This window comes from Balearica regulorum, chromosome 5 (assembly GCF_011004875.1).
Source record: "Balearica regulorum gibbericeps isolate bBalReg1 chromosome 5, bBalReg1.pri, whole genome shotgun sequence".
Classification (NCBI taxonomy): domain Eukaryota; kingdom Metazoa; phylum Chordata; class Aves; order Gruiformes; family Gruidae; genus Balearica; species Balearica regulorum.
The window spans coordinates 17,300,493-17,328,154 of record NC_046188.1 but is presented as its reverse complement, the minus strand read 5'-3'; the positions used below and the strand labels follow the sequence as shown (position 1 = coordinate 17,328,154).

General features: G+C 43.7%; 1 protein-coding gene across 2 annotated transcripts; it reads right to left on the bottom strand.

Annotated features, from left to right (window-relative positions):
• Positions 1–377: 377 nt before the first annotated feature.
• On the bottom strand, positions 378–27,434 carry ASB2 (ankyrin repeat and SOCS box containing 2). Of its 2 annotated transcripts, XM_010299193.2 has the most exons (9): positions 27,149–27,434; positions 25,437–25,541; positions 20,182–20,348; positions 19,234–19,389; positions 17,030–17,275; positions 14,112–14,283; positions 8,643–9,204; positions 4,711–4,864; positions 378–3,960 (listed from the first exon to the last, which is right to left on the bottom strand). In XM_010299193.2, the coding sequence occupies exons 1-9, from the start codon at positions 27,391–27,393 to the stop codon at positions 3,824–3,826; spliced, it is 1,944 nt and encodes a 647-aa protein (XP_010297495.2). In that variant the 5' UTR covers positions 27,394–27,434; the 3' UTR covers positions 378–3,823. The 2 variants fall into 2 exon arrangements, with proteins under 2 accessions (XP_010297495.2, XP_010297496.2); XM_010299194.2 differs by lacking the exon at positions 25,437–25,541.
• Positions 27,435–27,662: the final 228 nt, after the last annotated feature.

Genomic DNA, 27,662 nt, shown 5'->3' with positions numbered 1-27,662 from the left:
TATTTATGTGCTCACCCTCAGATTCAAAATGATGTTACTTTTTAAAATCTTTAAAATCCTTTGTGATGCGGAACTTCCCTCCCTAGCCCAGGGCAGGCGGTGGCACTCTGAACTGGAGCAGCAGTGAAGTAAAACACAAATGAACAGAAGACAATTGTTAAGTATTTTTGAAATCACTGAATGGCAATGTGTGAGACTTTCCAAAAGGTTTGCAAAGAATAGCAACTGTGTCTCCTTTCTAGCAATACTTACTGTTCTCTCACCCCTGAGATTACCATCAAAATTATTAATTGTTCAAGCTTAGATTAATTCAGACATTTCCTGGCTAATTTTGTGTTTGGTTGTTCAATGTTGCTATTCAGGACAGCTGATAGCCCTTTGGAATCTACTTGTTTATTCATACATTGTTTGAAAGATGGAAACATAACATTCAAGAGCTGCTATTTACTACAACAATGCAAATTTAAACTGTTGAACCCACAATAGCTTTTATAAATAATGGGAAGGGAGAAGTAAATGAAAAAGCTTTCATATAAAATGAAATAAAAAAATCAAAAAAGTGCACAAGAACATCAAGTGAATTGCACGTTGCAGTAAAAAAAAAAAAGTACAGTAACCTGGTCATGAAATTTTCCTAGAACATTTCACATAAAGTTATCATCTCTGAAGGAGTCTATCACACTCAGTAAAAACAAGCCACTTCACCTTGCACTAGAACCACTGATCTGCTTACAAAGCCTGGTTTGTTTGGGTTTTGGGATATTTGTCTTTTCACAGTAACTTCTAGATAGATGCATTAAATGCACATTGAATTTCTGTAGATTCAGTATTGTGCACAAAATATTGTGTCAATGACGAGTGGAGAGGCAGCGGGCCCCATTTCAGTGCATATAAACATAAGGATCAAGCAGAATGGACTTAATAACATTGTAATTACCAGATTCTCCCTCTAACAGACTCTTCTCTCCTCTCCTCGGTTTCTGTGCACAGTATGCCCTCAGACTTCCCCCAGGTGCGGTATGTTCCCACCAGACCAGTGCTCTCCAGCTCAGTGACTCTCCTGCTCAGGACAGATGGTTGAGAGCAACCAGGACATGGGTCTCCCAGTAGAGACCAAGGTCACTCGGTTGAAAGAAGAAGTGCCATTTCCATTTTTTTCACTCAAACTCAGTTTCAGCTTCTCCAAGGACATAAAAAGAAATTGCAACTTATGAGACTTTTGCATACATAACAACGTTGACTCAGGGGAAATTCCCAGTTCGGGATAGCTTATGAAATCCCACCCCTGTACTTATACATGCAGTTGGTGATTGTGAATCCTTCTATCAGTCAGTGGTCTCCAGGGCTGTCATTGCACACCAAGCAAGTGCTTAAGTAAATCGTCTCCACCAAGCCATGTTTGTATCCATCACCCTCTACGACTGTTACTCACATTAATGTAAATCATTAGAAAACTCCTTGAAATTAAACGAGCGTAGGACCCAGACCTTCGCTGCTCAGCCCCGTAAAGTGAGAGATGCACAAAATTCACAGGTGATTTGCTACCTCTCAAGCTATTGCTTACCAGTACAGGGTCTTTACTGGCAAAACTAGTCTAAAGATTTCCTGTTCCCCATCCCTTTCCCTCCACCTAGTATTTTTCCAACCTGAAGCAATTCCCTGTTTACACTGCAGGAGACAAGGGAGTAGGTCCTAAACTGGTAGTAATGGGAGTCACCAAACAAAATTTCAGCAGTGAGGAAATCTCATCTGACTTTCTAAAGCTTTGCAAGAAGATCACTGTTCAGTGCGAATTGAAACTCTGTCAGTTTTTCAACTTCTTTTGCATTTAGGAAGGGGACAACTATGGACAGAGTCCCCGTAGCTGTAACCAATTCTTCTGCTCACATCCTGTCCCACAAGTGCTGAACACATTTCACACAAAACCGTCACAGAATCTGAACTTCTGTGCCCAGACAGACTTGTATGTGTGCAATACACTTTTAGTCCTGTGTTAAGGTTTAAAACGCCACACAAATAAAACTCAGTGCAATACATTTTCCCTACTTACATGTCTATCTGATTCCATGTATGGTATGCAGGCCAACAAACAAAACCAGATCTGTCAGGTCTCTGGTGGGGAATCCAAACAAACCACAGTGCACAGCTGCTTTGTCATCTAAGGTAAGAATGAGTAGGCTTCTAGCATAAGATCTGCAAAGATGTAGTTCCAAATTTAGGCTCCTCCGTCTTACTTAGGTGCCTAGTCAGGAATGAGGCACTCATCAAATCAGTGGTTCAGCAAGTCACACCTGTCAACTGAGCTGTAGTCACTGCCAGTAACCCTTCATGGGCTCCTTGGCCTCCCCAGCTGTGAGGGAATGTGACTTGTTAAAAAACTTCAATAAAAGAATTTCACGGACAATTATAGCAGTTCAGCTGATAGATGGTAACTTGTTAAGCTGCTATAAATCAGTTGTGGATCTGAGATGTAAATAGGTGACCTAATTTTCAAAGAAGCTGAGATAATAACTTTCATCAGTGTCAAAGGGATCTAATAGATACTTCAAACTTCCAAAGTCAGGAAAGTCAGGACTAAATCCTAAGATTTTTATTCTGCCTCAGTAATATCTGACACCAAATGTGGTCCCATTGGCTTAAGTGGAAGTACACCTGGCACAAGCAACTAGGCATTGTTAGGCACCTGAATAAGGATTTGGAAGGCTAATTCTGGGTATTCATTTTCATAAATCTCAAAAGTCTGACTTTCATAATTTTGAAATAATCTCTCTTTTCTTCCAGTGATGGTATTGTTAAGCCACAGAGGTCCAAGGAGGTAAGAGAGGCTGGTTTTTGTACGGACAAGATCTGATAGGGGAGCAACAGATAAAATCGGTTTAGTAGTGTTGCCTCTCCCTATGTACCTTGTTTCTCTCCTCCACATCACTTTCTGTTCATGCTCCTCTATGGCTATATTCTGTTCTGACACCAGCTTCATGACAGAGTAAAGCTACTGGTTACAGTGCAGTGACTACTAATTTACACCAAAAAACCCCCACCAAACAGAGCTCAGAGTTGCTTTCAAATCCCCAGTCTAGGTAATTCTCTCAAGCAGAATTTCACCTAGTACTTCTTGCAAATGTAATACAACCTGAACTGTATTTACTGTGTGCAAATACAGTTCTTACATCTGTCTTAAATAAACCTTCCCTTGACTCTTAAAGGAATCAGCATTTCTGGATTTGAGTCTATTAAAAAGTTCTGAGCTTTGAATGTTCAGAAATCAAGTACTCAATAAGAAAGGTCCAAAAATTAAAGCAAAAGTGTTAGAAAGATGGTGTCAAAGTATCAGAAATTAGCAACCAGCACACTTAGCAAAAATCCAAAAAGTAGAATAGAAACTAAAATAAAAATCTCGGTCAGTGAAGGAAATGTGATTGTTTTCCCAAGTATGTTGACTTTTGACAATTTCTGAATTGCGATCACAGCAAGGATGGCTAAGCTCCACCACAACTCCAGGATATCCTTCAATTCCTCAGTGCTTCAGCACTATTCATTTTTCAGTGTTGGCTTTCATTTCTTATTCTTTGCAGACCAAGCTTGGAGGTGAACTGTATGTGTTTTCTCTTGGGAAACCTAACAACAGTCCTATGTTTAGCTCTCTGACTCCTCCATTTTCTTCTCACTCATGCTTCAGAAGCATATTTCTCTTAGATTATTTATTGGAGGGTGCTTGACCAAGCCAGCAGCTATTCCTCCCCACTGTGCAGGATGTGCACCCTCGCCATGCCAATGACGCTGGGTGCCATGCTGGGAAGCCGCTGCGTGTCCGGTGTGCCTGGGTTCACTGTGTGTAATCATGCCGTAAGTATCGAATCAGTCTGTGTGGGAGAGGCAAGGTGTCAAGAAGTTTAATGCGGTTTCTTCCAACCAGGCTTCGTACCTTGATGCGGCAAAGATGGGAAAGAGGTCGTGGAGGCTCTGAAAGACAGGCAGGTCAGAAGCATGAGCAGAACAAGTTTAAACTTGAGAGGGACAGCTTGGCTTGGCCAGGTCAGTGGCAAGAGGAAAATGGGAGAAGGGGGAATGAAAAAAGGGGGTTTCTGTAATGGAGGGATGATGTGCCTGGCATTGGTGGCAGCTTATCTACTCTGGGGCATGACATAGGGAAGGAAGCAGGGCTGGAGGATGGGGTACTGTGTCCCATCTCAGCCTTAGCAATGGACTTTCTAGGAGGATTTAAACAAGCCACTTCACAATGCCTTCCGACTGAAAATAAATGTAATACGTACCAAATTTAGCTTGGTGCCATAAAGCTAATTCTGATAGTGTCTATGAAAGACTTTGGATCCTGAGAGAAAGGATGTTTAGGACAGCAGAATATTAGTAAAGGCTTTAAAGGCCACTGGTGTCTGCTGGGCTGCTGTGGAGATGATCACGCTGCCCACCTGCCCTGATCTGACTGCACTCAGGTGCAGCCAAATGGGCCTTCCTGCACTGGCAACGCTCATTCCCAGTGGGTCAGATCCACAGCTGGTGTACATTTAATACGACAAAATCAGTGATGCCCCAGCAATTTCTAGTGCCTCATAACTGATCCAAAACATAATTCAGTCTCAGCAGGGAAATTCTATCAAGTTTAAGGGATGAATACTAAGAGGAGATGGTGTCTGAGGTTTTGAATCCAACAGTGGGAATGTTTGTCCCAGATTCTCTCCTGGGTGACCATACCTGCTTTTTCTTTAATGACAGCCCAGTCCTCATAGCTGTCAATATGCTCCTTGAGCCGGGAACAGAGCTGCACATTACCCACGTAATCCAGGAGAACATCAATGATCGGCCCGGCCCAGCGACTCATTTCTGGAGTAGACACCATTTCACAAAACTTCAAGGAAAAACAGATTGACTACAGTCAGTGGGACATGAATACACCCATGGAAACTGCAACAATAGCAACAGCCCTGACTGTATTGGTGGTCCCACCCTTCTACCAGCTGTGAGGGCAATTACTGGTTTCCCCCCAGGAAACTTCAATTAAAGCCTCTTTTTTTGCAACTGAGGGCAGAATCCCCTCTTTACAACCACAGGAGGACACAAAACTCTGGTGGAGTCCTAGCTCTGGAGCATGGAAAGGATGCTGAATTGTTTATAGGGTCCAAAGGTCCTACTTCTGCAGCAATGGGAGGGTGGAGGAGTGCTCACAGCTTTGCCCCAAGCCAGTAAGAGAGCTGCTGAAAGATCCATGCAGCCCTGGGCACTGTGACCCAGCGTGCTGGGTCCCTTTCCCTTCTTGGGAAGATTTGTGTGGGGCAGCTGTGCACAAAGAAGGCTTAGGGAAAGACAGAGATTCAGCAGAGCACAGCACCTCCTACTTCTGGTGAACCAACTGGTATTTGCAGTTTTTGGGGACCAAGCACCTCACTAGAAACAAGTCTGGGGAAATCTCTGCAGAGATGAACTATCCTGGGACTAGTACAGAGCAGAAGCATCTTCCTCACTCAATCCTGGATCAGGCAAATCTTTGTGAGCTGCAGAGTACTCAGAGCCATTGCATGGAGGGCTGCTATGGAGATACTGAAGAACAGACTTAAGGACCTGACTTTAAGCAGTCTCGTTTCAAAGAAGTAGTGACTTCTCTTCCCACTTTAATCTAAATATGTATATTATATCACACAGCTTGATCTATCTCTGTTAGGGTGCTGCATATGATGAAGATATCTGTGGACTTATCTGCACGTGAGCAGTCAGAAAATTTAAGATTAATTAAATCATGTGATGTGGATGAGAACTCAGGCACATGGCTGAACCCAATTGAATGATGGTGGCTTAAGCACCATCTATCAGCTTAGTCAGAGACTGTCTGCAGGTACCTTCCAAGCCCACCCCAAACAGGAAAGAAAATGCACCAGCTTAAACCTCTTTCACTTTAAGCTCCTGTAACTAGATCACATTTGATTATACATGCATGAATCCTAACTCAAAATGCATTAAACTCTTCTGTGGATACTCTTATTCAGAAATAAAATTATATTAGCTCACCTAGGAAAAAATAAAGTTGCAGAAAATTATAAGGCCATTTTATTCAAGGTGACAGCATTCACAGAGGTGTTTACTATTCTGACTTTTTTCTTCACTGAGCATCACCATGTAATGTTTCCTAGGAAAATTAGATACAGTAATGTCGGGAGGATCCTAGCAGACATCCCACATTTTTCTACCTGGACCACTTATAGGAAGTTCAGTTTAGTGTACCTGGCTGTCATTCTCCAGGGCACGTGCCATTGCCATGCAGTTACCTCTAGGATGTGCAAACTGAGGATCTGCCCTACTACCATCAAGCAGTAACTCCACTTTGTCAGAGTTTAAATGAGGACACATTTAGGGCAGTAAAACACTGGATCTTACTGCTCTTCTTGTCTCTGCCAGAGAGCTTGCCTGCTTTTTTCTCTCTTCCCTATTCACAAGCTCAGTCTACAAAAACGTTTTCTGGAATAAAAAAGTTCCAAAACATGTTGCAGGAAAAGCAGCACAGCAAAACGAAGTAAATAATTCAAACCAGCAGCTACAGGCAATGGGATTGACTCAGGGACAAAGCAACTCTGAGCCTGCAGTCTCGGTAGGCCCCCGAATGCCCTCTCGCGGCAGTGGGATATTTCACTCCCCATGCTCACAGTTTGGACACTGCGATGCTGGAAATGTGGAGTGAGACAGCAACCATTTTTCTATGTTCGTTTTCTCCAGGATACATTCATTTAGCAACAACAGTAATGATTTATAGTTATGCATTTTTCAAATCCACTTCCAGTAGCTCATAATCTTTTCTGTATAAAGACTAATCATTCAGATTTATTATCCTTTGGTAAGCTTATACAAGAAAATAAAAAATGCATATCTTTTGTGAGGAGAAGGCTATACTTTCATAAGATCCTCTATATTTCAGAATACAAACCATATCACAACTATGTCATGAAGCTACACCACACAAGCCTTACTCTTATTAGCCAAATTCCTAGCACTAAGAAGCAAATTTAAAGTAATATCAGAGGGAAGGGATTGCTTTTTCTCTGTATGCATTTGTCCCTCACTGGTCTCTCTCCAGGCACAGACATAATTTTACACAGCTTTTGCTACTTCTGCCTCATGTGGTCTGACCTTTGAAGTGATGACTCTGTTTGTGAGTGACCTAATATTTTGTTAGGCACTAAAAGTAGTTTTAGGTGAGATCCAGAGGAAAAAAAAGTGCTTAAATAAGTGAAAGCAGAACTGTTTTTGAGTGGCTAAGATATTATAGAGGGCTACAGAGAAATCCTCTCTCCTTGCCTTGGAACTCCAGTCCTCTGTTCACTCTACAAGCTACCATATCATAGTTTCAAAAACCAGAGATGATCTATTTTATTATTTTTTCTTTGACAAAAATGTGGTTTCCTGGAGCAATTTTGCTGTGACAAACACTCTCAAGAAGACGACAGCTCTGTTTGGGATAAGAGATTATTTTAATGGATTCTTACAATCCTCTTTCTAAGAAGTCTGTTTGTTTGCTTCCCAGACATGTTATTGGACAGTAAAGTCTTTCGGAAGACATGACTGATAAAAAGGTCAAGATTTCCTAGGATCTTTTAATGTTTTCCTTTATTCTTTCCACCACCAAGGAGAATTTATTGGTGACCGTCTCTTTGGGCTAAATAACGCTTTCTTCTGAATCCCTCAAAGCTACACTTAAACTAGATAGAAGCTGATTTATATCTTCCCTGATTATATGCAAAATAGAAAGACTGCTATGCTGAGATGTCTTTGTTGAGTTGCATGTTGCAGGATAGCAAATTTTGATTGGAAGGTCAGATTTTGTTTGGAATATACTAGAAGGAGTCAATATACAGACATCAGGGGGGAAAAAAAGTGTAATCCGAAATTCTGCAAAGTTCTTTAAGAGATTGAGAATCCAATTCCAGCCCAATGGAAGCTGAGCCCAGGTGCACTTTGGAAAGGACTACAAAGATACATATGCAAAATGTGGATATCTAAAACTGTAAGTGGCTTTGAAAATATGAAATCATGGATCTAAATCTCCTAATCTGTTTTGAAAACTTCAAATATAATGATAGCTAATGTAACAATTTACACTCTTTCTCCAGGGCTGCTTATCCAGTAGACTCGGAAATTGCAACTATTTACATTCACTAGTTCACCCTCATAAAGTGAAGCACTAGACAATTTTACTTTAACCAGGAGTTTAAATTCTGTATCAGACAAAACAAACCTTAAAGAGCAAATAAACCAAGCAGGTTTCTACTGCCCATATGCTGCCATCCATATGCTACTGCCCATATGACTCTGCCTGTCAAGAAAACATGCTTCACTCCTGGCACCTCAGGTCCAGAGAAAAAGAATATCGTAGATCTGATGGCAAGGCTGTCAAAATGGCTATAATTCACTGCAAATTCAAGCTAGGGCCACAGGGGCTGTTTCCTACCCTCCTGCTGTCATTGAACATGGACTCAGAACATTCACAGACTCTTATTGAGCCCTTTTTTTCTGTAAATAAAGTAGCAATAAAGGCCTCTTCTCTCACAGGAAAGTTAGGAGAAAAAATACATTAAAGTTGTCAAGATGCATGGGTAGGAGAGGTCCTCAGAAGTCCTGGAGGTAGACTAGGCAGTGCTTACCTGTACTACAGTTGGTTCCGTGGGCAGCTGAGGATCATTAAGTCTGTCCCGTCTGTAATTTAATGCAGGGTGTGGGCCATTTCCATACTGACACTCAAAACAGGAACCTGCGTCACAGCCCAGATCCAGAAGATACTTCAGCACAGAAAGGTACTTCATCGAAAACATGATGGTAGCTGGAAATGCAGTGGGATGGCTTGATATATAGGCATCAATGTTTGCTCCATGGTCAAGGAGCAGTTTCATGGTCTTCAGGCAGCCGTGGCGGATGGAGATGAGTAATGGGTTGATGAGGTCAACATTGGGGTTGGCTCCAGCTTGCAGCAGGACTTCTGTGGCATAGATGTTGTTGTTAAAAACAGCAAAATAGAGGGGAGTGGTGCGCCTGTCCTCATAAAGGCAGGATCGTTCGTTGGAGAGGGTGGTGTTTACATCATAGCCAGCATCGATCAGCTCTTCCAAGATGTCATCATTGTTGCGTTCAGCTGCTAAGTGCAGGGGGCTGATACCGCTGCGCTTGATGCGGGTGCGACTGGTCACAGGGATCAGCATGGAGACAATCCTGCCAGGTGGAGAGTCAGTGAACAGCAGTGAGCTCTAGGGGATCTAGGGGATCTACAACCATACAGCAAATTGTAGCTGTATGGTTGTAACTATAAGAGAGATCCTGCTAATTTGGGTACAGGAACAACTGTCTCTGAAACCAGCGTGTGAACTTGAAACCTGTTGACAACTCCCGGTGTTCCTGCCTTGCCAAAAATGTGAGTTGCATGACCCCCTCTTTCATGGAGGAACAAGTGTTTTTGAAATTATCACCCAGTTTCTATGAGGTAATGGCAGCTACAGGGGCAGTTACGATGGAAGAGGCAACATGCCGGCACCTCACCTACCCTGTTGTAACTGTCTTAGGTGCCACAGCACAAATGGCAGACACCCAGCCAGGATCTCCCAGGCATTCTGCACCTTCATCATCGTGCTGCGGGTAGGACTGGAGGAACAGGCACATGGCCTCTGGCCTGAAGTGCCAGCAGGGAGGCTGTATCTCCCCACCTTCATTGGGATTGCTTTATTGCTCATCAGAGAAGGGTGCCAACACAAGGCATCCTTGTCTGTGACTCCTGGGTCACAGCCACAGCAAGAGGCTTGAGACCAGAAAGGAGGTGAAACCAAACCTTCCTTTGCAGGATTGAGCTAGGATGAACTACATATTTGGTTTCCAGTTATTACCCTGGATTGATCCCCATCCTGGAGGCCCTCACTGTGTGGCTTTTGGCTGTGACAAATCCATGGGGCTATCAACATCCATCCCAGATCATGGGGAGCCAAAAAGACAATTAGGAAAGGGGAGAAAAAGAAATAAAATTATTTTCCAGGCTGGTTTCCATGCTTTAGCCCAGGGAGAAAAAATGTACAGCCAAGTCCTAAACCCCAGTAATCAGGGATTGCTATTGGAAAGTGTGATATGGCCTTAAACACAGTGACATAAATCAAGCTGTTCTCATTACGTAATGTGAAGTTCAAATATATGATGTACAGGAGCCCCACAGTCAAGAGTCTGTGATCATTTTTATGTCTCCATAGGTGTCATTGGAGCTGCATGACCAACACCATGAGTTTAACCCTCATTTCCTGCTCATAAAGATGGGTAGTTTAGCCAAGGCACTAGGTTGATTCTGTAAATACAGACAAGTCACCTTAAGCTACTTCCAGAAAGAGACTAGGGACAATCCAACTTGAGTCTGCCTACTGTCTTGGGAGATGCTCATGCTCCGTCTATAATGCCTGTGGAAAGAGGGATATCTAAAAAAGGAACCTGTGGTAGCCAGCAAACTAAGCACACCTTTTACTCCTCTTTTTCCCTTGCAGACTCCTCTATCTAGCAGTCAATAGCTCTTCTAACACACAAACATGCAAATCTCAGTTTGCTACCATGTAGTGTGTCTCCTTTAAAATGCTGCGTATCTTCAGCTTGACTGCAATGGCTGGTCCCAACACTGGGCCCTCAAATATATATTTGCATAATGAACTAAGCCATATATAAGCACTAGTCTCAGGAAAACCTTTGTCTGTGATGCACTGGGTGATCCTGTGAAAGACTGAGCCTCCAACGCTCCCAGGAGCTGAAATAAGAGTTGAAGAGGCATAACACTTTACAGGATTATGTTCCTATTTACATGATGGACTGTTGATGTCTCCAGGTTACTTCTACATCTCATTTTTAAACAAAAAGACTTTTTCAATTACGTAAATATCTTGGGAAATTAAGTACAGGGTTTTTTTTTGTTTGTTTTTTTTTTTTTTTTTTTTTTTTCTCCAAGCAGCCTCACTAATGTGTCCTGTGACACAAGGGAGCAGGAGGTTTGGGTGCTGGTGAGCTGGCAACTTCCCACCATTAGCCAAAGTTCTGTAAGAGTCATAATAACAAAAAGGGCACAGAGCACTGTGAGGACACCATGCCAAGTGCCAGCATTAGTCACCCATGATCAACTGTTTTGAAGATTTAAGGGTCTGTTTTGTTCTTTCCCTCCAGCACATGTGCTTCAGCCAGCTCTTCACATCTGAGTTAAAGAGGCACTGCACCATTTCTGTCTGCAAGGGGAGCTGAACCTCACTGCAGGGGTGCCACACTGAGGCTCTGCATCCAAATGCTGCGGTGTCCCAGACTTCAGTATGCTCCCTGTACCCCAGATTTATTTTGGGAGGAAAAGCAGGAAGCATCAAATTTGTATCAGAATTTAATTTTATAGCTTGAACCTGTCTGTCTTCCTCATCCTCCAAAGTGAGTTCGTTTAGTAATATGGTGCCTCCACCTCTGCAGTCTTTCCTGTCTGTCTAGAGGGAGAAGGCAGCTCAAGTGAAGGCAGCGAAGGCCAGACAAGCCAAAGCACATCCCACGTCCATCACAGGGCTGAGCTTCATGTACAGTTTTGAAATAGTGCCGAGTTTCCCCTCATCCCTGACACTTACTTCTGCGATTTCTATTTATTAGAAAGTATATGGAGGAGGCAGAGCATCCTTAGTATGAGTGTGCCAAGAGTTTACTGACTGGCATTTATTTAATAAATCCTCCCACACTTCACAAACTCTTCCCTTCTCAGCATCTCAATTCCGAGGGGGAAGGAGTTAAATGACTGCTTGTGATTGTCCTACAGCTGATGAGATGACCCTTATGAATTTCAGGTCAGTATTGACAAGGTGTCACTTAAAATAAACAAACACCAAGCAACAAGAGTTGACGGTTGAGCCTTGGGACCATATTCTTGGCTTTTTGATGGTAGGGAGCCTTCATGCTCTGGCAAAAAGTTGAAGCATGGAATTCCTGCAGAATTACGTATTAAATCTGCAGGAATACAAAGAGAGGTCACTGTGAAGGGTGTTATTTTACTGAATACCAAAGGAATTAAGAATGATCAGCCAATTGGGCTAAAGCTTTGTCATTTAGATAAATATTTATAAGAGAATATCTTTTTCTTTTTTCTTTCTTTTGCACTTAGTTTGCAGCAGTTGTGCACAAAAATTTGTGCTCAGTCTTTTAGAAGTGAAGGAACTCAGAGTTTGGGCTGAATTCTGGTCTCATTTATGCTGGTGGTTGTTGGGAATAATAGATATGAAATCTGATTGAGGCCCTTTCTTTTATAACATGGGGATGGACTCAGGTTGCAGAGTTTCCATGTAAATGTCTTTTCAGGTCGGGGTGTGGAACTGTAGAGGGGAGGAAAACATTCAGAGAGCTGGTCCAGACTCTATATACAAATTGGATTCAGACCAACTTACTGTACTTTCAGATTAACTTTTTTGAAAGTGAGCAACTGGAGCTGGGCTCTGTCTCTGGCACATTTCTCATTAAAAATGTGTTTATTTTCAAGAAAATGTCTCTGTAACTCAAACCCCAAAGAAAATTTTGAATCATGCCTGCATTAGTGTATGCAGGGTATTCATGTACATGCTGTAAGCATATAAACCCATTACATAAATTCACACTGGGCTGCCCTCTACAATACAGAGCTTGCACAAAGAAGCAGTCCTACCTACTCCAACTACAGAAAATTAATATCCTCGGGTCTATCAAACTGATTTGAGAAGCTTAATTAGCAGACCTAAATGCCAGCATAAAAGATGCTGTGGGAAGGTGTAGTGCTGTTAAAAGTTTTCGTTCCTCAGACATTGTGAAATATGTAAGAATCTGCTCTAGCCCTTGTTTGTAAAGATAGCTTTACTATCCAGAAACAGTCTTTGCAGTTGGATATACTCTCTCCTTTGACTATTGCTGATACAAACTATCGCCTATTCTGATAGAAACTGTGATAGTCAGAAGCATCCACTACAGTCACCAAAAGGGTCTGTCACTGCAAGACATGACTGTGGTTTGCAAAAATAGCTATGGGCCACTGGCCCTTCCAGCAGCAAGGGGTTAAAGGCAGGAGCTGAAACTTGCCCTAGGATCAGAAATAAATGCTGAGGAGTTCGGGCTCAGAAACATGCTGCAATGTCCCATGTCTTGAAAGAGCTAGGTAAACATGATTTACATGACAGTGCATCAATCCCATCCCTAACAGCATCTTCTAAACTGATATCCTTTATCACAGGCTTAGTAGAGTTTCTCCCTCTCCTATAAACACCTCTACTTCAAAGGACTGGTAAATCTACCCAATTCCTGGTTTATTTTTTTCCATTAGTTACTTTTCTCACCATTTAAAGAATGTGCTCAGCTCTATCCCAAACACATTTCATTTCAGAAACAAACCACTGGATCTTTTTATGCATTTGTCTGTTACATTTAAGAGTCATTTAATCACTCACGAATAAAGTATATTTTCCAGACCATGAGTAATTCTTGTACTTCTTTTCTGAAGCCTTTCCAATTTCCTGAAAGGTTTCTGAAAGGGAGGATATCAGAACCGGACACCATATTCTAGCAACAATCTCACTAATGCCCTAGAGATTCACTTAACCACTTCCCGCTGTCAGCATCTGAGTTATTGTTAATAAAACCTGAACACACTAGAGATGAATGCAGCATGTTCTGCTTGTGCACAAGAATCACAATGGGCTCATGTAGGAAAATGATTGCAAACTGTGCTGCAACAGCTATTGAGGACTAACGCCCCCTTGCCCCCCTCCCCCCGATGCTTTTTTATTCTATCGCAAGCCTATTTAGTGGAGCTCAGTTTAATCTACTTCCAAGATACATGAGGTTATTTAGCTGTAATAGGTGATATCTCAGCAAGGCTAAAGGAATCTTGCACCCCACATTCCTGCTCACCCCAACCCATCCCATCCCAACCCACAAACAAACTCTTCAGTTTATAGTTTCCAACCTGAGCTCTGCAAGTGGAAAGCCCAGTTCTCAACTGGCAGCTCACTTGCTCGCAATGCTCAGAATCAGATCTGGGACATTACATTCCCCTTTTCATAAGGACTTTGGATTCTGGTCTAAAAGATGAAACTATGAAATGAACTAAAACTTACTCGCAAATCCCTTTTTTGGCTGCTATATGAAGAGGTAACAGGCCATCCTTATTGGCTTTGTTAGCATCTGCTCCTTGGGACAAAAGAAACTCCACAATAGGTATGTGTCCATTTTTACAGGCTTCATAAAGAGCAGAGGCATTGTCACTGGCTTGAGTATTTATATCAGCACCTAGGAAGGAAAAAAATCTTTGTAGCACCCAAAGGTTACAATCAGATGGAAGGAAGGTGCTTTGAATGAACACACACGTCTGCATGACACTGCAGCTACAAAATGAGCTGGACGGGGATGTGAATGAGATCATATCAGAGGTGATACCGTCATCAGTTATATACACTTATATCATAGATCTCCACTGGCTTTTAATATTATGTAAATTTTACGGGGGAGAGTTTAACGTGGGTGGCAACCATTAGCTCCCAATCATGAATCCAGGCTCCATTCAGCTGTAGCCCAAAGACAAGAAACTTTAAAATGTGCTGTTCTTTATATAGCATGGCCTTTTCTTTAGACACTGTAATTCCATTAGTATTTATGTGTTTAGTTTTGTGCTATTCCTGAGAAGGAGTTTGGACTAGGTTATCTCAATAGGTGCTCTCCAAAATTCTGTGGTTATGTATTTATGATATATGTTCCTTGTACCTTGAGTACTGTGTTCAGTTTTGGGCTCCTCGCTACAAGAACAACATTGAGGTACTGGAGCGTGTCCAAAGAAGGGCAATGAAGCTATTGAAGTTTCTAGAGCACAAGTCTTATGAGGAGCAGCTGAGGGAACTGGGGCTGTTTAGTCTGGAGAAAAGGAGGCTGAGGGGAGACGTTATTGCTCTTTACAGCTACCTGAAAGGAGTTGTAGTCAGGTGAGTGTTGGTCTCTTCTCCCAAGTAACAGGGGATAGGGTGAGGCCTCAACTTGCACCAGGGAGGTTTAGATTGGATATTAGGAAAAATTTCTTCACTGAAAGGGTTATCTAGCATTGGAACAGGCTGCCCAGGGAAGTGGCTGAGTCACCATCCCTGGAGGTATTCAAAATACATGCAGATGTGACGCTTAGGAACATGGTTCAGTGGTGGACTTGGCAGTGTTAGGTTTATGGTTGGACTCAATGATCTTAAGGGTCTTTTCCAAACTATATGATTCTATGATTCTATTTATATTTATACATATTATTTATACTATATATATTCACACTATAAGTACATTTATACTATATTTTAATTTTAATAGATATCCAGGCTAAAATAGGACACTATAACATGACATCTACAAGGTACCAAGTAATAATTCTGATCAGCTTTTATTTGGGCACGCCTTAGTCAATGAATATTTCATTTCAAAACTCAACACCTGAGGCCATATCTTTTCATTTCACGAGGGTTCAAGTTAGGCTCCAAATGGTAAGTTTTACCAAAAAAGGATAAATATTACTAATGAGCTACTAGATTATTTGGGGCATTTTTTTCTTGAGCTCTCGTGTATGCTTGGCTTTATAAACAACACACAAGAATAAACCAAGACCTAATACTTTTTGGCCACAATCAATTTGGAGCCTAGATTTTTCTGCGCTAGATACTTAAGGCCTGAAAGCCTGGGTTTTGACTGTAGTATACTGTACTACGGTGTCCTCAGGAAGGCTGCTCTATGTGTATTCTAAATGGGAATGACAGGCCAGTGGAGTTTTGCTTCTAAACTCCAATAAAGAAGCCAATCAGTCTCCTGTTTGATCATGAAAATTCCCTGCCAAAGAGAACATTTCCCTGTGCTCTCACCCCAAACCGAAACATCTGTGTTGTGTTTGGCCCTTTGAAGATGTTGTAGCTGGAAACATCAGGAGAATTGCAGTGACAAAACATAACACAGGACTACGTTCCTAATGAAAAAGAAATGAAAAAGAAACCCTTTTTATGATGAACATTGCTCATTGTAAACAATGCAGTGATATCATTCCTGGGGTTCTCAGAGGAGCTTTTTCTGGGCTTGAAATAAGTGGACTGTTTTATTGGATTTTCTCCTGTGTATTTTTCTCAAAATTGAACTTTAAGGAAATCCTAATATCTATCTAAGTTGAAACACAAATCACATTCTGGCTTAGTTGCTAAAATTGTAGGCAGTATGATGGACTAACTGGTCATACAAAACTGACTTGACAATGCTAGGTGTACAGCAGAACATTCCCGAACTCTCATATCTTTCTTAGCCATACTAACTGCTTCAGAAGTTTTTCTTATCTTCATTACTGTTTACCTCTTGTTTCAGAAGTGCAGGACCCAATTCTTACCTACATTGAAGATATTAGCCCACAGTGAGAATAAAGTATGCCTCAGAATAGTAGTAAAGTATGTTGTGCTTATTGTAAAGCTGTTTTACATGAGTGGAGCAGTGAAAGATAGATTTAGCGTTAACTAGCATCAAATTCACTCTGTTTATGTGTTTGAACATACACGCATGGAGAGAGTGAGTCTGCTTCTCCTTGGCGTAAATCCGTTAACTATACAATAGTACTTTATCTATTTTCAGCAGGATTCAGTAGTGGAGGAGAGCTAACCTTGCCTATCACTGCACATGTTCCTGAGCAGATGGGGTTGGCTAATGTTCAACTTCTGCCATCTATTACCACCTACAGTTGTCTTTTATGACTGATTGGATTTTAGACTACATGTGTGCAGCAATATGGGTTTTGCAATGCAATTAGAGAGCACCATATTACTTCCCAAAGTAGGTGACCATGAATGAATGCTGAAGAAGTGCATTTGTCTAGACCATGCTCTCTGAAAGACCTTACACAATTCAGCCATCTGGAGCAACAGTGTTTCAGCACCTCTGAAGGCTAGGTCTTGTCTCCAGAGACAGAAAAACTGAGCCACTTTGAAATATTAAGAATGAAATGAGTAAAGGCATGTCATGGCACAACTGTACTTACCACATTTTGCCAGGTATCTCAAAGCTTCCAACTGCCCACTCTCAGCTGCCACAAATAAAGAAGTGATCCCATAGGCGTTTGCAGACTCAATCTTGGCACCCCCTTTCACGAGGATATCAATAATCTCCAGGTCATTTCTGGAGACAGCCTCATGGAGAGCTGTCCATCCTCGATTGCAACGATGGTTGGTATCAGCGTTGTACTGTACCAGGAGTCTTGCGGCCTCTGCATTCTTGCGCTCACAGGCTGTTTTGGAGAAAAAGGGAAGTGATTAGGACAAGCTTTTGAAAAGAGTCTGGGTGTTGTGTTACCTGTTTCATGTTGCATAAGGCAATATAACACAACTAGACCAGAGCGAGTAAGACCAAAGAGCCATCTAGGTCAAGATGAGGGCCAGGAGTGCTGCCAAACGACATTGTCTGGGGCTTGCAAAGGATGTGGCAGTGAAGCCAATCTTCCACCAGGACCTGGGGGAGGCTAAGCGTCATGTGCAGGACTGAGGGGAATCCAGCCCAGCACATTTGTACCACCTGGACACCACAGTGACACAGGGAGGTGACAAGGTGTGGGAGATCTTTTATAAAGAACAAACGTGTTACAGAAATCACATGACCTGAACACTTCCTTTCCAAATTCTGAGCAAACTGACTGTATCTTACTGCAGATAAAGCTCCATATAGACAAGAAAATTAAAAAAAAAAGCCCAAACCAACAGTGGCCCAAAAAGGATCCTTCGAAAACAATAATGGTGTGAGTCAGTAGCATTCCCTTAGCCTGCAACAATTTATAGTTCAGGATCATCCTGAGCTAAGGGTATTTTCTTGATAATTAATAGTATTTTATTGATTTTTATTCTACCAATTTGTTCCATTGCTTTTTGAATCCCAAATCATGAGGCTTCCTACACACCTTTACTGTAGGACCCCAAAGCAAAGGTGCCTAGAATAAGCAGCCACATTTACGCCCAATTAGCATTTGTTTTACAATGTGCACATAGAGAGGCCAGCACATTCCATAGCAATTGTGGGGTTTTTTTTGAAATCATAGTGTCTTTTTCTCACAGAGGTCCTGCCTTTTGGTTTTGTTTCTTCCCTTGGGACATTGCCATGGCTTCCTCTCCCATACACAGGTGTCACATACGTGTACTGAAAGCAACTATCTGATTAGACACTGCTTTAATTACCTATGCATAGCTCTGCAGAGTTTAATTTGCTTCCATACTAGGGATGAGTAATTTGTTATGATAATTTTTTCACTCTTTTCTTGCTGGAGGATAGACCAGAAGATTTTTACACATTTAGTACATTCTTAATAACAGTTTTTCTCTGCCTAAAGGGTGCTTTCATTTTATTGTTATTATAATTGTTATTATTCTTATGAGTACTACTACTACTACTACTGTCACGACTGCGTGTTTATGCACAGTTGAACAGCTTTCCTTTAGCTAAATATAAGCCAGAATTTTAAAACTAAAGTATTTTAAACTGAGCATCTCTAATGCCAGGCATTCAAAGTTGGAGGCAAGATTACTGCTGAAACCAGTAATATGTTCTTTTTAATGTTTTAAAGCACTGAAAATAGTCATACCAGGAGGAGTCAATAAAAGGGGGAGGGACACGAAGGTGTGAGACATCATTTCCTTCTCTGAATCTTTTTGATATCATGAATATAATGCTAAAGAAAGTGTTCTCCCTGACTAGTAGCAAAGTTATATGTCCATGTTAAATACTTTATCCACCTCACTGAATTGTTTATAACTTTATGCATCTCCCATAGTACACAGCCTGGCCTGGCCCACAGTATATGAATCACTGGCATGACTACAGTTACTATACCCTCACATCTTATTTAGTTCCCACTGTTTAGAAAAGCATACATATTCCTGTATTATCCAGCTTTCCCTAAGTTTGGGACATTGTGCAGACATCCTGTGCTGAGAAGACCCCACCAAACATCACAACCCCCACCCTCAGCTCCAGATTGAAGCCTGCACCCCGCAGGGCAGCGACTTAATCCTGTCTCTGATGTGGATGAGAAAAAAGGCCATGGCGTGGCAGGTCAGACATGGGAGATGCAGGACTACTGGAGGGAGGTATAAAATGGGAGCTAATTGCTGAGTTTCGGCCCTGCATCACAAACAATCCCGCAGCTCTGCCTCGGTGGTGCCAGAATTGCTCAGCATCCCTGGAAAAGCAGCCGCTCACCTTTGTAGAGCGGCGTTTCTCTGGCCTTGTTGGAGATGTCGGGCTCGGCCCCAGCCTGCAGTAGGGTGAGCAGGCAGTCCAGGTTGCCCCGGCTGGTGGCCAGGTAGAGAGCTGTCTCCTCGTTGAGGGTGCGCTGGTCGATTGTGCCAGGGTATGCTGTGAAGAAACGGCGAGCCCAGAGTCATTACGGCATGCAGTGCATAAGTATCTGCAGCACCATCACCTTTCAAAATCCTTGGAGATTTAGGTGAGTTTTTGTTGCTTATTCCTTCTTTTCTTTTTCCTTGTCCATGAACAAAGTTAAGAGTATACTATAAAGTTAGTATAACTGAGATTAAAGTACCTAAACCAGTCACTGGCTCAGATTAAAATGTTCAGCTATGGCCACTAGTGATGCAGAAAGCTGCTGAGGTATGCGCTTCCATAGCAGTTTGAAAACAAACTGTAGTAGTTAACCACCTTCAGTCACCAGCAAAGAGGTACTGGGCTGGATCTCTGGCTAGTAGGAAGTGGGGTAATTGTTCAGCTGTGGCAGCCAAGCAGCTCACAACAGCCACAAGTTCAGCCACAAGGCTTTACTGTGAGAAATCCAGGGCTTGGCAAGATGTATCCAGATATCATGTTCTCCTGAAGTCCTAACTTTTAGAGGCTTCAGTCTGGAAACCTATTCTCAAAGAGAAGGTGAAATTAATATACACTCAGAGAGCTTGGATGGGGCTTTGAGCAACCTGGTCTAGTGGAGGGTGTCCCTGCCCATGGCAGGGGGGGTTGGAACTAGATAATCTTTAAGGTGGCTTCCAACCCAAACCATTCTGTGACTTTATGAGGTGGAAAAAAAAGCTTCACGCACAATCCCAGGCAAGGACTGGGCTGCTTCTAATTCTGCTTTTTAGTTTCTTCATATTCTTCTTCTCCCTTTTGTAATGAATTAGTTTTAACTTCACTGACCTTTTTGCAACAGGCTCAGGCAACCCACTTGGCCATAGTACGCAGCTTCATGGAGGGGTATCCAGCCGTCCTTATTAGGTTCAGAAAGGTTTTTTCCTGATTTCATCATGTTACATACTGCTTTTTCATCTCCATCCTTGATTGCTGCCACTACAGGGTCAAGTTCTCTTTAAAACAAGATTAAAATCTGATTATTGCTTCCTTCGTTATTGAGAAGCTGTTTTTGGCAACATCACTGTATCATTTGGCCAAAATAGTGAACCCCTAAAGTCTATATAATAATTATTTGTGTCCCTAAGTTGTCTTGCTACAGGGCCTGTGGAGGTAAAATTTGACTACTCTGATTTGGCCATTGACAACAGAAGAATCACTGGGTGGAGGTGCTGATCTCTTTCCTGACAGTGTAAGGAAGGTGTAGGTGTGATTAATCTCTGACATAAACACATTTTAGATATTTGGAGTTGAGGGAGACTAGCTCTACCCATGCTTTGTACGCTGCCATGAGCATCCATGGTTGTGATAATTACATCACCCTGCCATGTGTCAAGGTGTTTCTATATGAGATCTCTTAAACAAGATCAGCTTTGAAGACAACTGCCCCTGTTCATCCCTGAAGAAAATTTTAACTTTGATTTGCAGGCGGCTTATACCTAAAGCAGAAATTCTCCATAAATTGTGTTCTTGTATTTTAAAGATACTTCCTATTTCTGTTACACAAGGCTGTTTTCAGAAGTCAGCTGGACCAGTTATGAAGAAGGGAGAGTTCTGGTTAGAACATGTGAACGTTACAGCGTTGGTCTTGGCTCTCCTTTCTTCAGCCAGGGAGAATAAAAAAAAAATAGAAATCCATCCACCTAAATGAAATTCTGAACTTCCCTTTGTGACCACGCCCCAGAGATCCTCAGCTGTTATTTCAGCATTGAGTACTCAAATTTTCAAAAATGATAACCACTTCAGACTTTATAGGCCTTCAAAAATGTGTCTTTGGTGTTGCAATGAGACATGTTAGGTGCTTCACACTTCTGAAAATCTGGTCTTTAGAAGCATACTTGGCAGTAGACCCATTAGCTCTGTTGACAAGTGCACTCTTGTGAACCTCTTAGCCAAGTTAGTAGTTCTCCAAGTAACTGCATCAGTGAGGGGCCTCTGGAACCCCAGCTGGCACCTGGTGCCAAGCTGTGAAGTGGTTTGTGTTACGATCCGTTTGAACCCAGCAAACCACTGTCAGGCTTCACAGGGCCAAGTAACTTCTAGGCACAGGGAGTAAAAGGAATGAAAAAATATTTGGAAGGGACGGAATATTTTAAAGCCTCTTCATTGAAATGTGTAGAATCACTGAAAAGTGTTAAAGTAATATTTCAGTTTTTATCAGCAACACCAAAACTAATGTGAAAGTAATTTCTTTTGATGCTACCTAATTTTGAAGCTTTCAAGAAGAGAATCACTGTGAAAATCTACAAAAAGCATGAAGTGTGCTCCATGCCACCCAGAAGTGAGACACAATGAGCAGCCTACAAGCAAGGTTTGCTCTGACAAGCCTTCCCTTTGCCAAGCTTGCATTCTGCACAGTTGGAGCATCAACCCATTTCCCCAAGCTCTGTAAGAGCAATTGCAGAGCAAGGCTGACCTGGGCACACCAGTCCTTCTGCAGACCAACAGCAAGAGCCGCTGCGGGACTCCCTGCTCTGCTAGAGTCACAGCACTGCCTGGGAGTCACCGTACCACTGATCAGCCCTGCCTGCAGCAGGACCTGTCTCCCTCTTTCCACCCTGGGTTGACAGTGCCGACTGCACAGCAGAGGCAAGGAGCTGGTACCCTGCAGGCAATGCAGGCAGGATCCTTGCCCATGGTGGGCAGCGGCTCTGTGCATGGCACTGTGCTGCGCCTTCCAGCGCTAGCACCTGGTCCTGCTCCTGCTGAGCTGTGCTGGGAGAAGGCAGCCACTGCTTCCTTATTCTGAGGCACGAAATGGCTAAGCTCCAGGACAGCAAACACCACAAAGGAAGAAGCATTTTTCCAGTTCTAATGGGGACTTGCAAAAAACGAATGTGGGCTATATTTTCAGAGACAGAACAAGAGGATGTTGAAAATGCAGGAGGGTTTGTGGTTTGAACTACTTCTAAAGATAAAATCTTGCAGCCTTGAAGACAGAGAGACTGGGGAGGGAGATGCATGTCTCAAAGAGACTATTAGCATGGCCAGGGTAGGAATACAGCATGTGATGAAGGTCATGCAGGGCAGTGACGACAGGAACAACAAGAAATTCTGGTTATGACAGAAGGTCTAAAATGCTGCAACAGAGTGAGATCAGAGACAGAAAAGTATGGCCAGTTCAGCACAGGAGTCCTCAAAAAGCAGATCATTGGTACAACCCCTGCATTTAGTGAAGGTTACAGGAGCAGCACTGGATTTCATTGCCTTGTGGGGCTGGACAGACCAACAGCCTGAAAATCACGCAGGCATCATTAATTTCAGCTTGCCCAAAGGTACTCAGTCTGTGCCATAAACACTGATGTTAGCACTGAAAGAAAAGTCACCAAGCTGCTTCTCTGAGGATAGACTCAGGACCTGGAGCAGAAGCAGGTGAACACAACATGCGGTGTGCTGAGGAATGGGAAAAGACACCATTTACCAGGTGAAAAAGTATTTGGTGCCACTTGCTCCTTCTCTATAGCTGGAATCAGTGATCTCAAGACAGCAGAGTCACCAAAATAGCAACACTGGAATGGGGGGAGATATGGGACACAAAGCCAGGCATTTTGCCTGAGGAGATAACAGCTACAGCAGGCAGCTGCGTTCCTGGACACAGCCCACCCAGGAGAAATCGGCTGACCTCCTATCATCTGCCAGGCTGAGGTCCCACGCACACTGCTGTATCTCCATACTATTTAGAGCACCCTGCGGATTAAACCCAAAATTTGCTAGTTTTGTATAGATAATAGATTTTTATATAGGCATTTGAAATTGAGCATTTTGTTGAAGTCAGTTAAAAATGTTTGGCTGGAAGAGGAAGAGGAGGTGGGGGAATCTTTGTCTTTAAAAGCCTCTGGCAGAAGGCTGCTGGAGCCATCTGTCCTTCTGTGCAAAGGTTCATGTTACACGTGCAAGGCTGCTCACTGCGACCTTGGGATCTGGGCACACAATAGAGTTATGAGCGCTTAGTGAGTTACTGCATGCCAGGTGGGCCATGGCAGGGGTCTGTGCCTAGGGCTGACACACAGCAAATGCAAGGTGCATCACGTTAGCCGAGACCTCAGTGAAGGCAGAGGGTACGCCAGATCTGTGGTAGGGTTAAAAATGCGTGAAGAATCAGTTACTATTCTGCTTGAGCCCTCAGATGTTGAACAAAGCAAACTTCTGTCAGGCTCCTTGACCTTAAATGATTCCTGAGTAAGATGAGGGGGTTTGCTGGACCAGGCTGTAGATGCTTTAGCCAAGCAAATTCCAGATCAGTACAGAAAGTTTAATGAATCTCCATGTGAAATCCTTGTTTTCTGCCTGGCTCGTAGTGGGCTGTTATAAAAAAACCAACACATTCTGCTGCTTGGATTTTGTCAGATATAGCAAAAGAACAAGGAAGGAGGAAATGGAGGAAGCCTGAAGATCTGATGAAATCTTAACCTTATAGGTGAATCAAAAAAATTACTGCATCTCAAAGACCAGGAGTCAAGATAATAAATACTCCTTGCAGAAGAGATGCATGGTGCAGTCAATTCTGAGTGCTACAGAAGAGGTTCAGTGGAGCGCAGAAGGGTTCAGGAAGCTCCTTCTTTTCCTGGCAGCCTGGTGAGACACAGGCAGCATGAAGGAACATCTCCCCAGGTGAAGCCAACTATCACCCCTTCCTGGCTCTGAGATCAGGGCTATAAACCAGTCATGCTTATCAATCAGCTTTATCCCAGCCTTCCTTGTGGACTGAATTCTATTGACCTATGTGATGCAGAAGCAAAGCCTGCCCTCCAGTCATCACACCCAGAGCAGGAGAGAGGCATGCAAGGCGTGCAGAGCACTTAATGAGAGGATGCCAGTGTGACCAAGAGATGCTGGCAGGTGACAAGGGATGAGGGAGGCTCCATGTTTCAGCAGAAAGAGGTTTTTACATATGTCAGGGAGGGCAATGTCAGTGGAGGGATGGGGACAGAGCCCGGATCAGCCAGGGTGCAGGGTGAGGTGGGGGATACTGTAGAGCTGGGTGAGAGATGAAAGGAAGAAGAGTGGTGGAGGGGTAGTCACTGCAACCATGCATCCAGGGAGGAACTTGTAAGATGGATAAAACAAAGTGGATTTGAACTGGGTAGATAAAAAGGGCAGGGAAGAGTTTTCTGCAAGATACAGAGAAGTGCTGCCTACAACACTTTCTCCTTTTCATCTAATAAAGGCAGGTGACTACATCTACTCTGCCCTGCAGAGCTGTAATGAACCCATCATGGTCCAGACGTTTCCACTACACACAGGCAGAGCTCGGGCCACTCCTTTGCCTGTCTGCTTTCCTCGTTCATGACTGTGTTCCCCTAAGCTTATTTATGGTCTCTGCCAACAGCAAAGTGTGGCCAGGAGGATCAAAGTCAGTCAAGCTGGTTTCCCCCCTTGGGCAGGTAAGATGTGGTACAGCTCCCCAGCAGCCCTCCTCGGTGTGGCAGGACAGTGCAGGTATTGCTGGGAACAGGCACAGCATCTTGGGAGCATTTATAAAATATTTACTTTGAAGGACCAGACTTTCTCACCCTGTTTATATACTGCAGTAAAATGTTTGTTTTTCCCACTGTTCCCCACGGTTGAACCATGAACTTAATTCCAATGCAGTTACTATCAGCACCTGCCTGCCTCATCTACTGTGTTGACGCGGGAGCCAGCCTATATAAATAAACCACAGCACAGGCATCCCTTCCCTGCTGTCCTTGTCACCCCAGAGCTACTGAATGACCCAGAGTCCCCAGGACACGTGCACTGGAGGGATGGAGAGGGATGGAGGGGGAGAAGAGAAGAAGGGAGGTTCGAGGTGGGTGACCTGCAAGAGCCTGTGCATGGTTCATGGCAGCTGGGAGGTCGGAAGGAAGAGCGGGAAGGCAGCGAGGGTGCAGTGCAGGTATCAGCAAGACCCCTCTAAGCAGTTCATGAACTCCTCCAGATGAACACCACCATCTCCCCCCACCAGACACCATTGCTACCCAGAAGAGCTGGCTCAGGGGAAAAGTGGGTAGTAAGGCTTATTTTGACCGCGGGGGAAAGCAGGAGAGGGAGAGGAAGGCACTTACACGGGCTGGGATGTGCTGAACAGGCTGCCATCGTACCTTCGCCTGACCCCCCAGGCTCCCCCAGAGCTGGACGGCTGAGCACGGCCTCTCGGCTGGACTGCCAATCTGGAGTGGCGATGACATGAATGAAATAAAGAGAAATACTCCGAATAGGAGAAACAGGTCATGTTGAGGCAGAAACAGAGACACACATCCACAGAGATGGAGTGAGAAAGCCTGCCGGTCAGGACTTTGAATAAAAGCAGATGGCCACAGCTTGCTCTGTGCTGGATTCAGCTGCTTGCTCGGCTTGAGATTATTTTTGGCCCTCTGAGGAAGCGTCAGGGGATTCAAATGACCATATAAGACAACAGTGAGGTTAACCCTACCACCACCGCACAGGAAGCAGGCACGAGGCGAGGTGACATTCATCACCTCTGAAGTGCTACGCAAGCAGGTCGGAGGCGGGGGCGGAGGAGGACCCAGGGCACCCGGGTGCTGGCTCCATTTCCAGCCCAGCTCTCCCAGGCAGCAGAAGAGTTCAGCAACGCTACAGATCCGGAGCTACAAGCTGTAAAGTTTTTCCCTCCAGTGGGAGGTCAAAAGCTGCTGGGCTGAGGCAAAGGCAGGGCAGGTTAACGCACAGAACTGCAGACGCTGCCTTTTGCCAAAATAGCAGGTGCTGAAGGACCCCCAAGGTGGACAGGACCAAACGGCCAGGGAAGCCCTTATTCTCCCCCGCATCGGGTCCCCATGGCAGAGCTGACAGTGCAAGTGCACGGTAATGATGCCGAGAAGCCATGACCTTTGATGGGAGCAGGACTGCCTGCTGTACAGCATCCTGATTCCTCAGCTGTGAAACACACTTACTGCTCATCAAATTGTCCCCAGTTTCACAGCCTTGGAAACCAAACAATCACAGGTGGTAACGAGTGACGTATCAGAGGATAGTGGAGTTAAGAGAAAGAAAGAGGAACAAAACCTCAGTTACTCCCAGTTTATTAAAAAAATTAGTTTTAAAGAATATTTTTCTGTCTTCTTTGGTTTTAGGGTGACTTTGTAACCTCTTCCCCCTTCCCCTTGAGAAATCTGCCTTTTATAAAATGAAAGGAGAACAATGGCTGGTTTGGAAACTGTCAGCAGGTCTCTGTAACCCACAGCCCAGCATCGCAGGTGAGAGGGATGCCTCCACGCTTTGGTGTCTGGAGCTGCTCTTGGCTCTCTCTTGACTGAGCGTGACATGCTTGAGGTCAGACTCTGGTTTGAAATAACTACATCCTTTAAAGTCTGCAGTATCTAAAAGGTAGCCAGCTCATACTGTTTTATATGCCCATTTTTGGCCTCTCTCCTATGTTTTCCCATAACAAATGCTGTGCTCCCTCTCTGGCAAAACCTAAGCCCGGCGTGCAGCGTGTGCCCACGGGAGAAAGGAGCTGCTGGCTTCAGCAGGCTTTCTTTTGTTCAGGAGAGCTTGTACCAGCGCCCCTTTTCTTATTTTATTTGTTGCTTAAAACAGACAACAGCAAGCAAATTCTCATTTCATTGTGAGGGCGTAAATTGTTGACCTCATCGGATTTATAGCAGACTCCGGCTTTCAAACTAATGACAGACTCGCAGAGCAGCCGCTCGGTAAAGCTAATTAGAAAGCATGTGTTTAGACAGGGGAAGCTGTTTTGCTCTTCCCAGGCAGGGTGTTTGTCGGGATGGCACAGCTCAGGCAGGCGCTCACTCACCTTTGCCACGGGTAGATGTGGTAGGGCGGGTTGTGGCTGCTGGCACGGCTCGGGGCGGCCGCCTCGCTGGGACCCGCCACCATCGACTTCTGGTGGCTCTGGGCCGCCAACTGACCCGCGGGGTCCTCTTCCAAGCTCTGCTGGATGGCCATCTTTATAAGCTCATCTTCACTCAAGCTACTGTACAGACTGTATTCCTCGCAGCCTATCGTTTGTCTTTGAGTATTTGCTGCCGTTGTAGCCATTTTTTTTTAAATTTTTTTTTTTTTTGCTTTCCTGTAAAAGGAAATTGTGATCATCAAAATATGGAAAACAAAAGAAAGAAACTCAACTATCTTGTGCTTTTGTTCAGCTCTGCCTCTTGATTAGACTGACCAGAAAATGCTTGAGAAATCCTTCACCAGGGAGAGAACATTATCAGCTAAAATCTGCATGTAAACTTAATGAACTAACTCCTTTCTGTCACACAGAAGTAACTGATTTAGCTGGTGTTTTAAAAAGGGAAGGGAGCTGC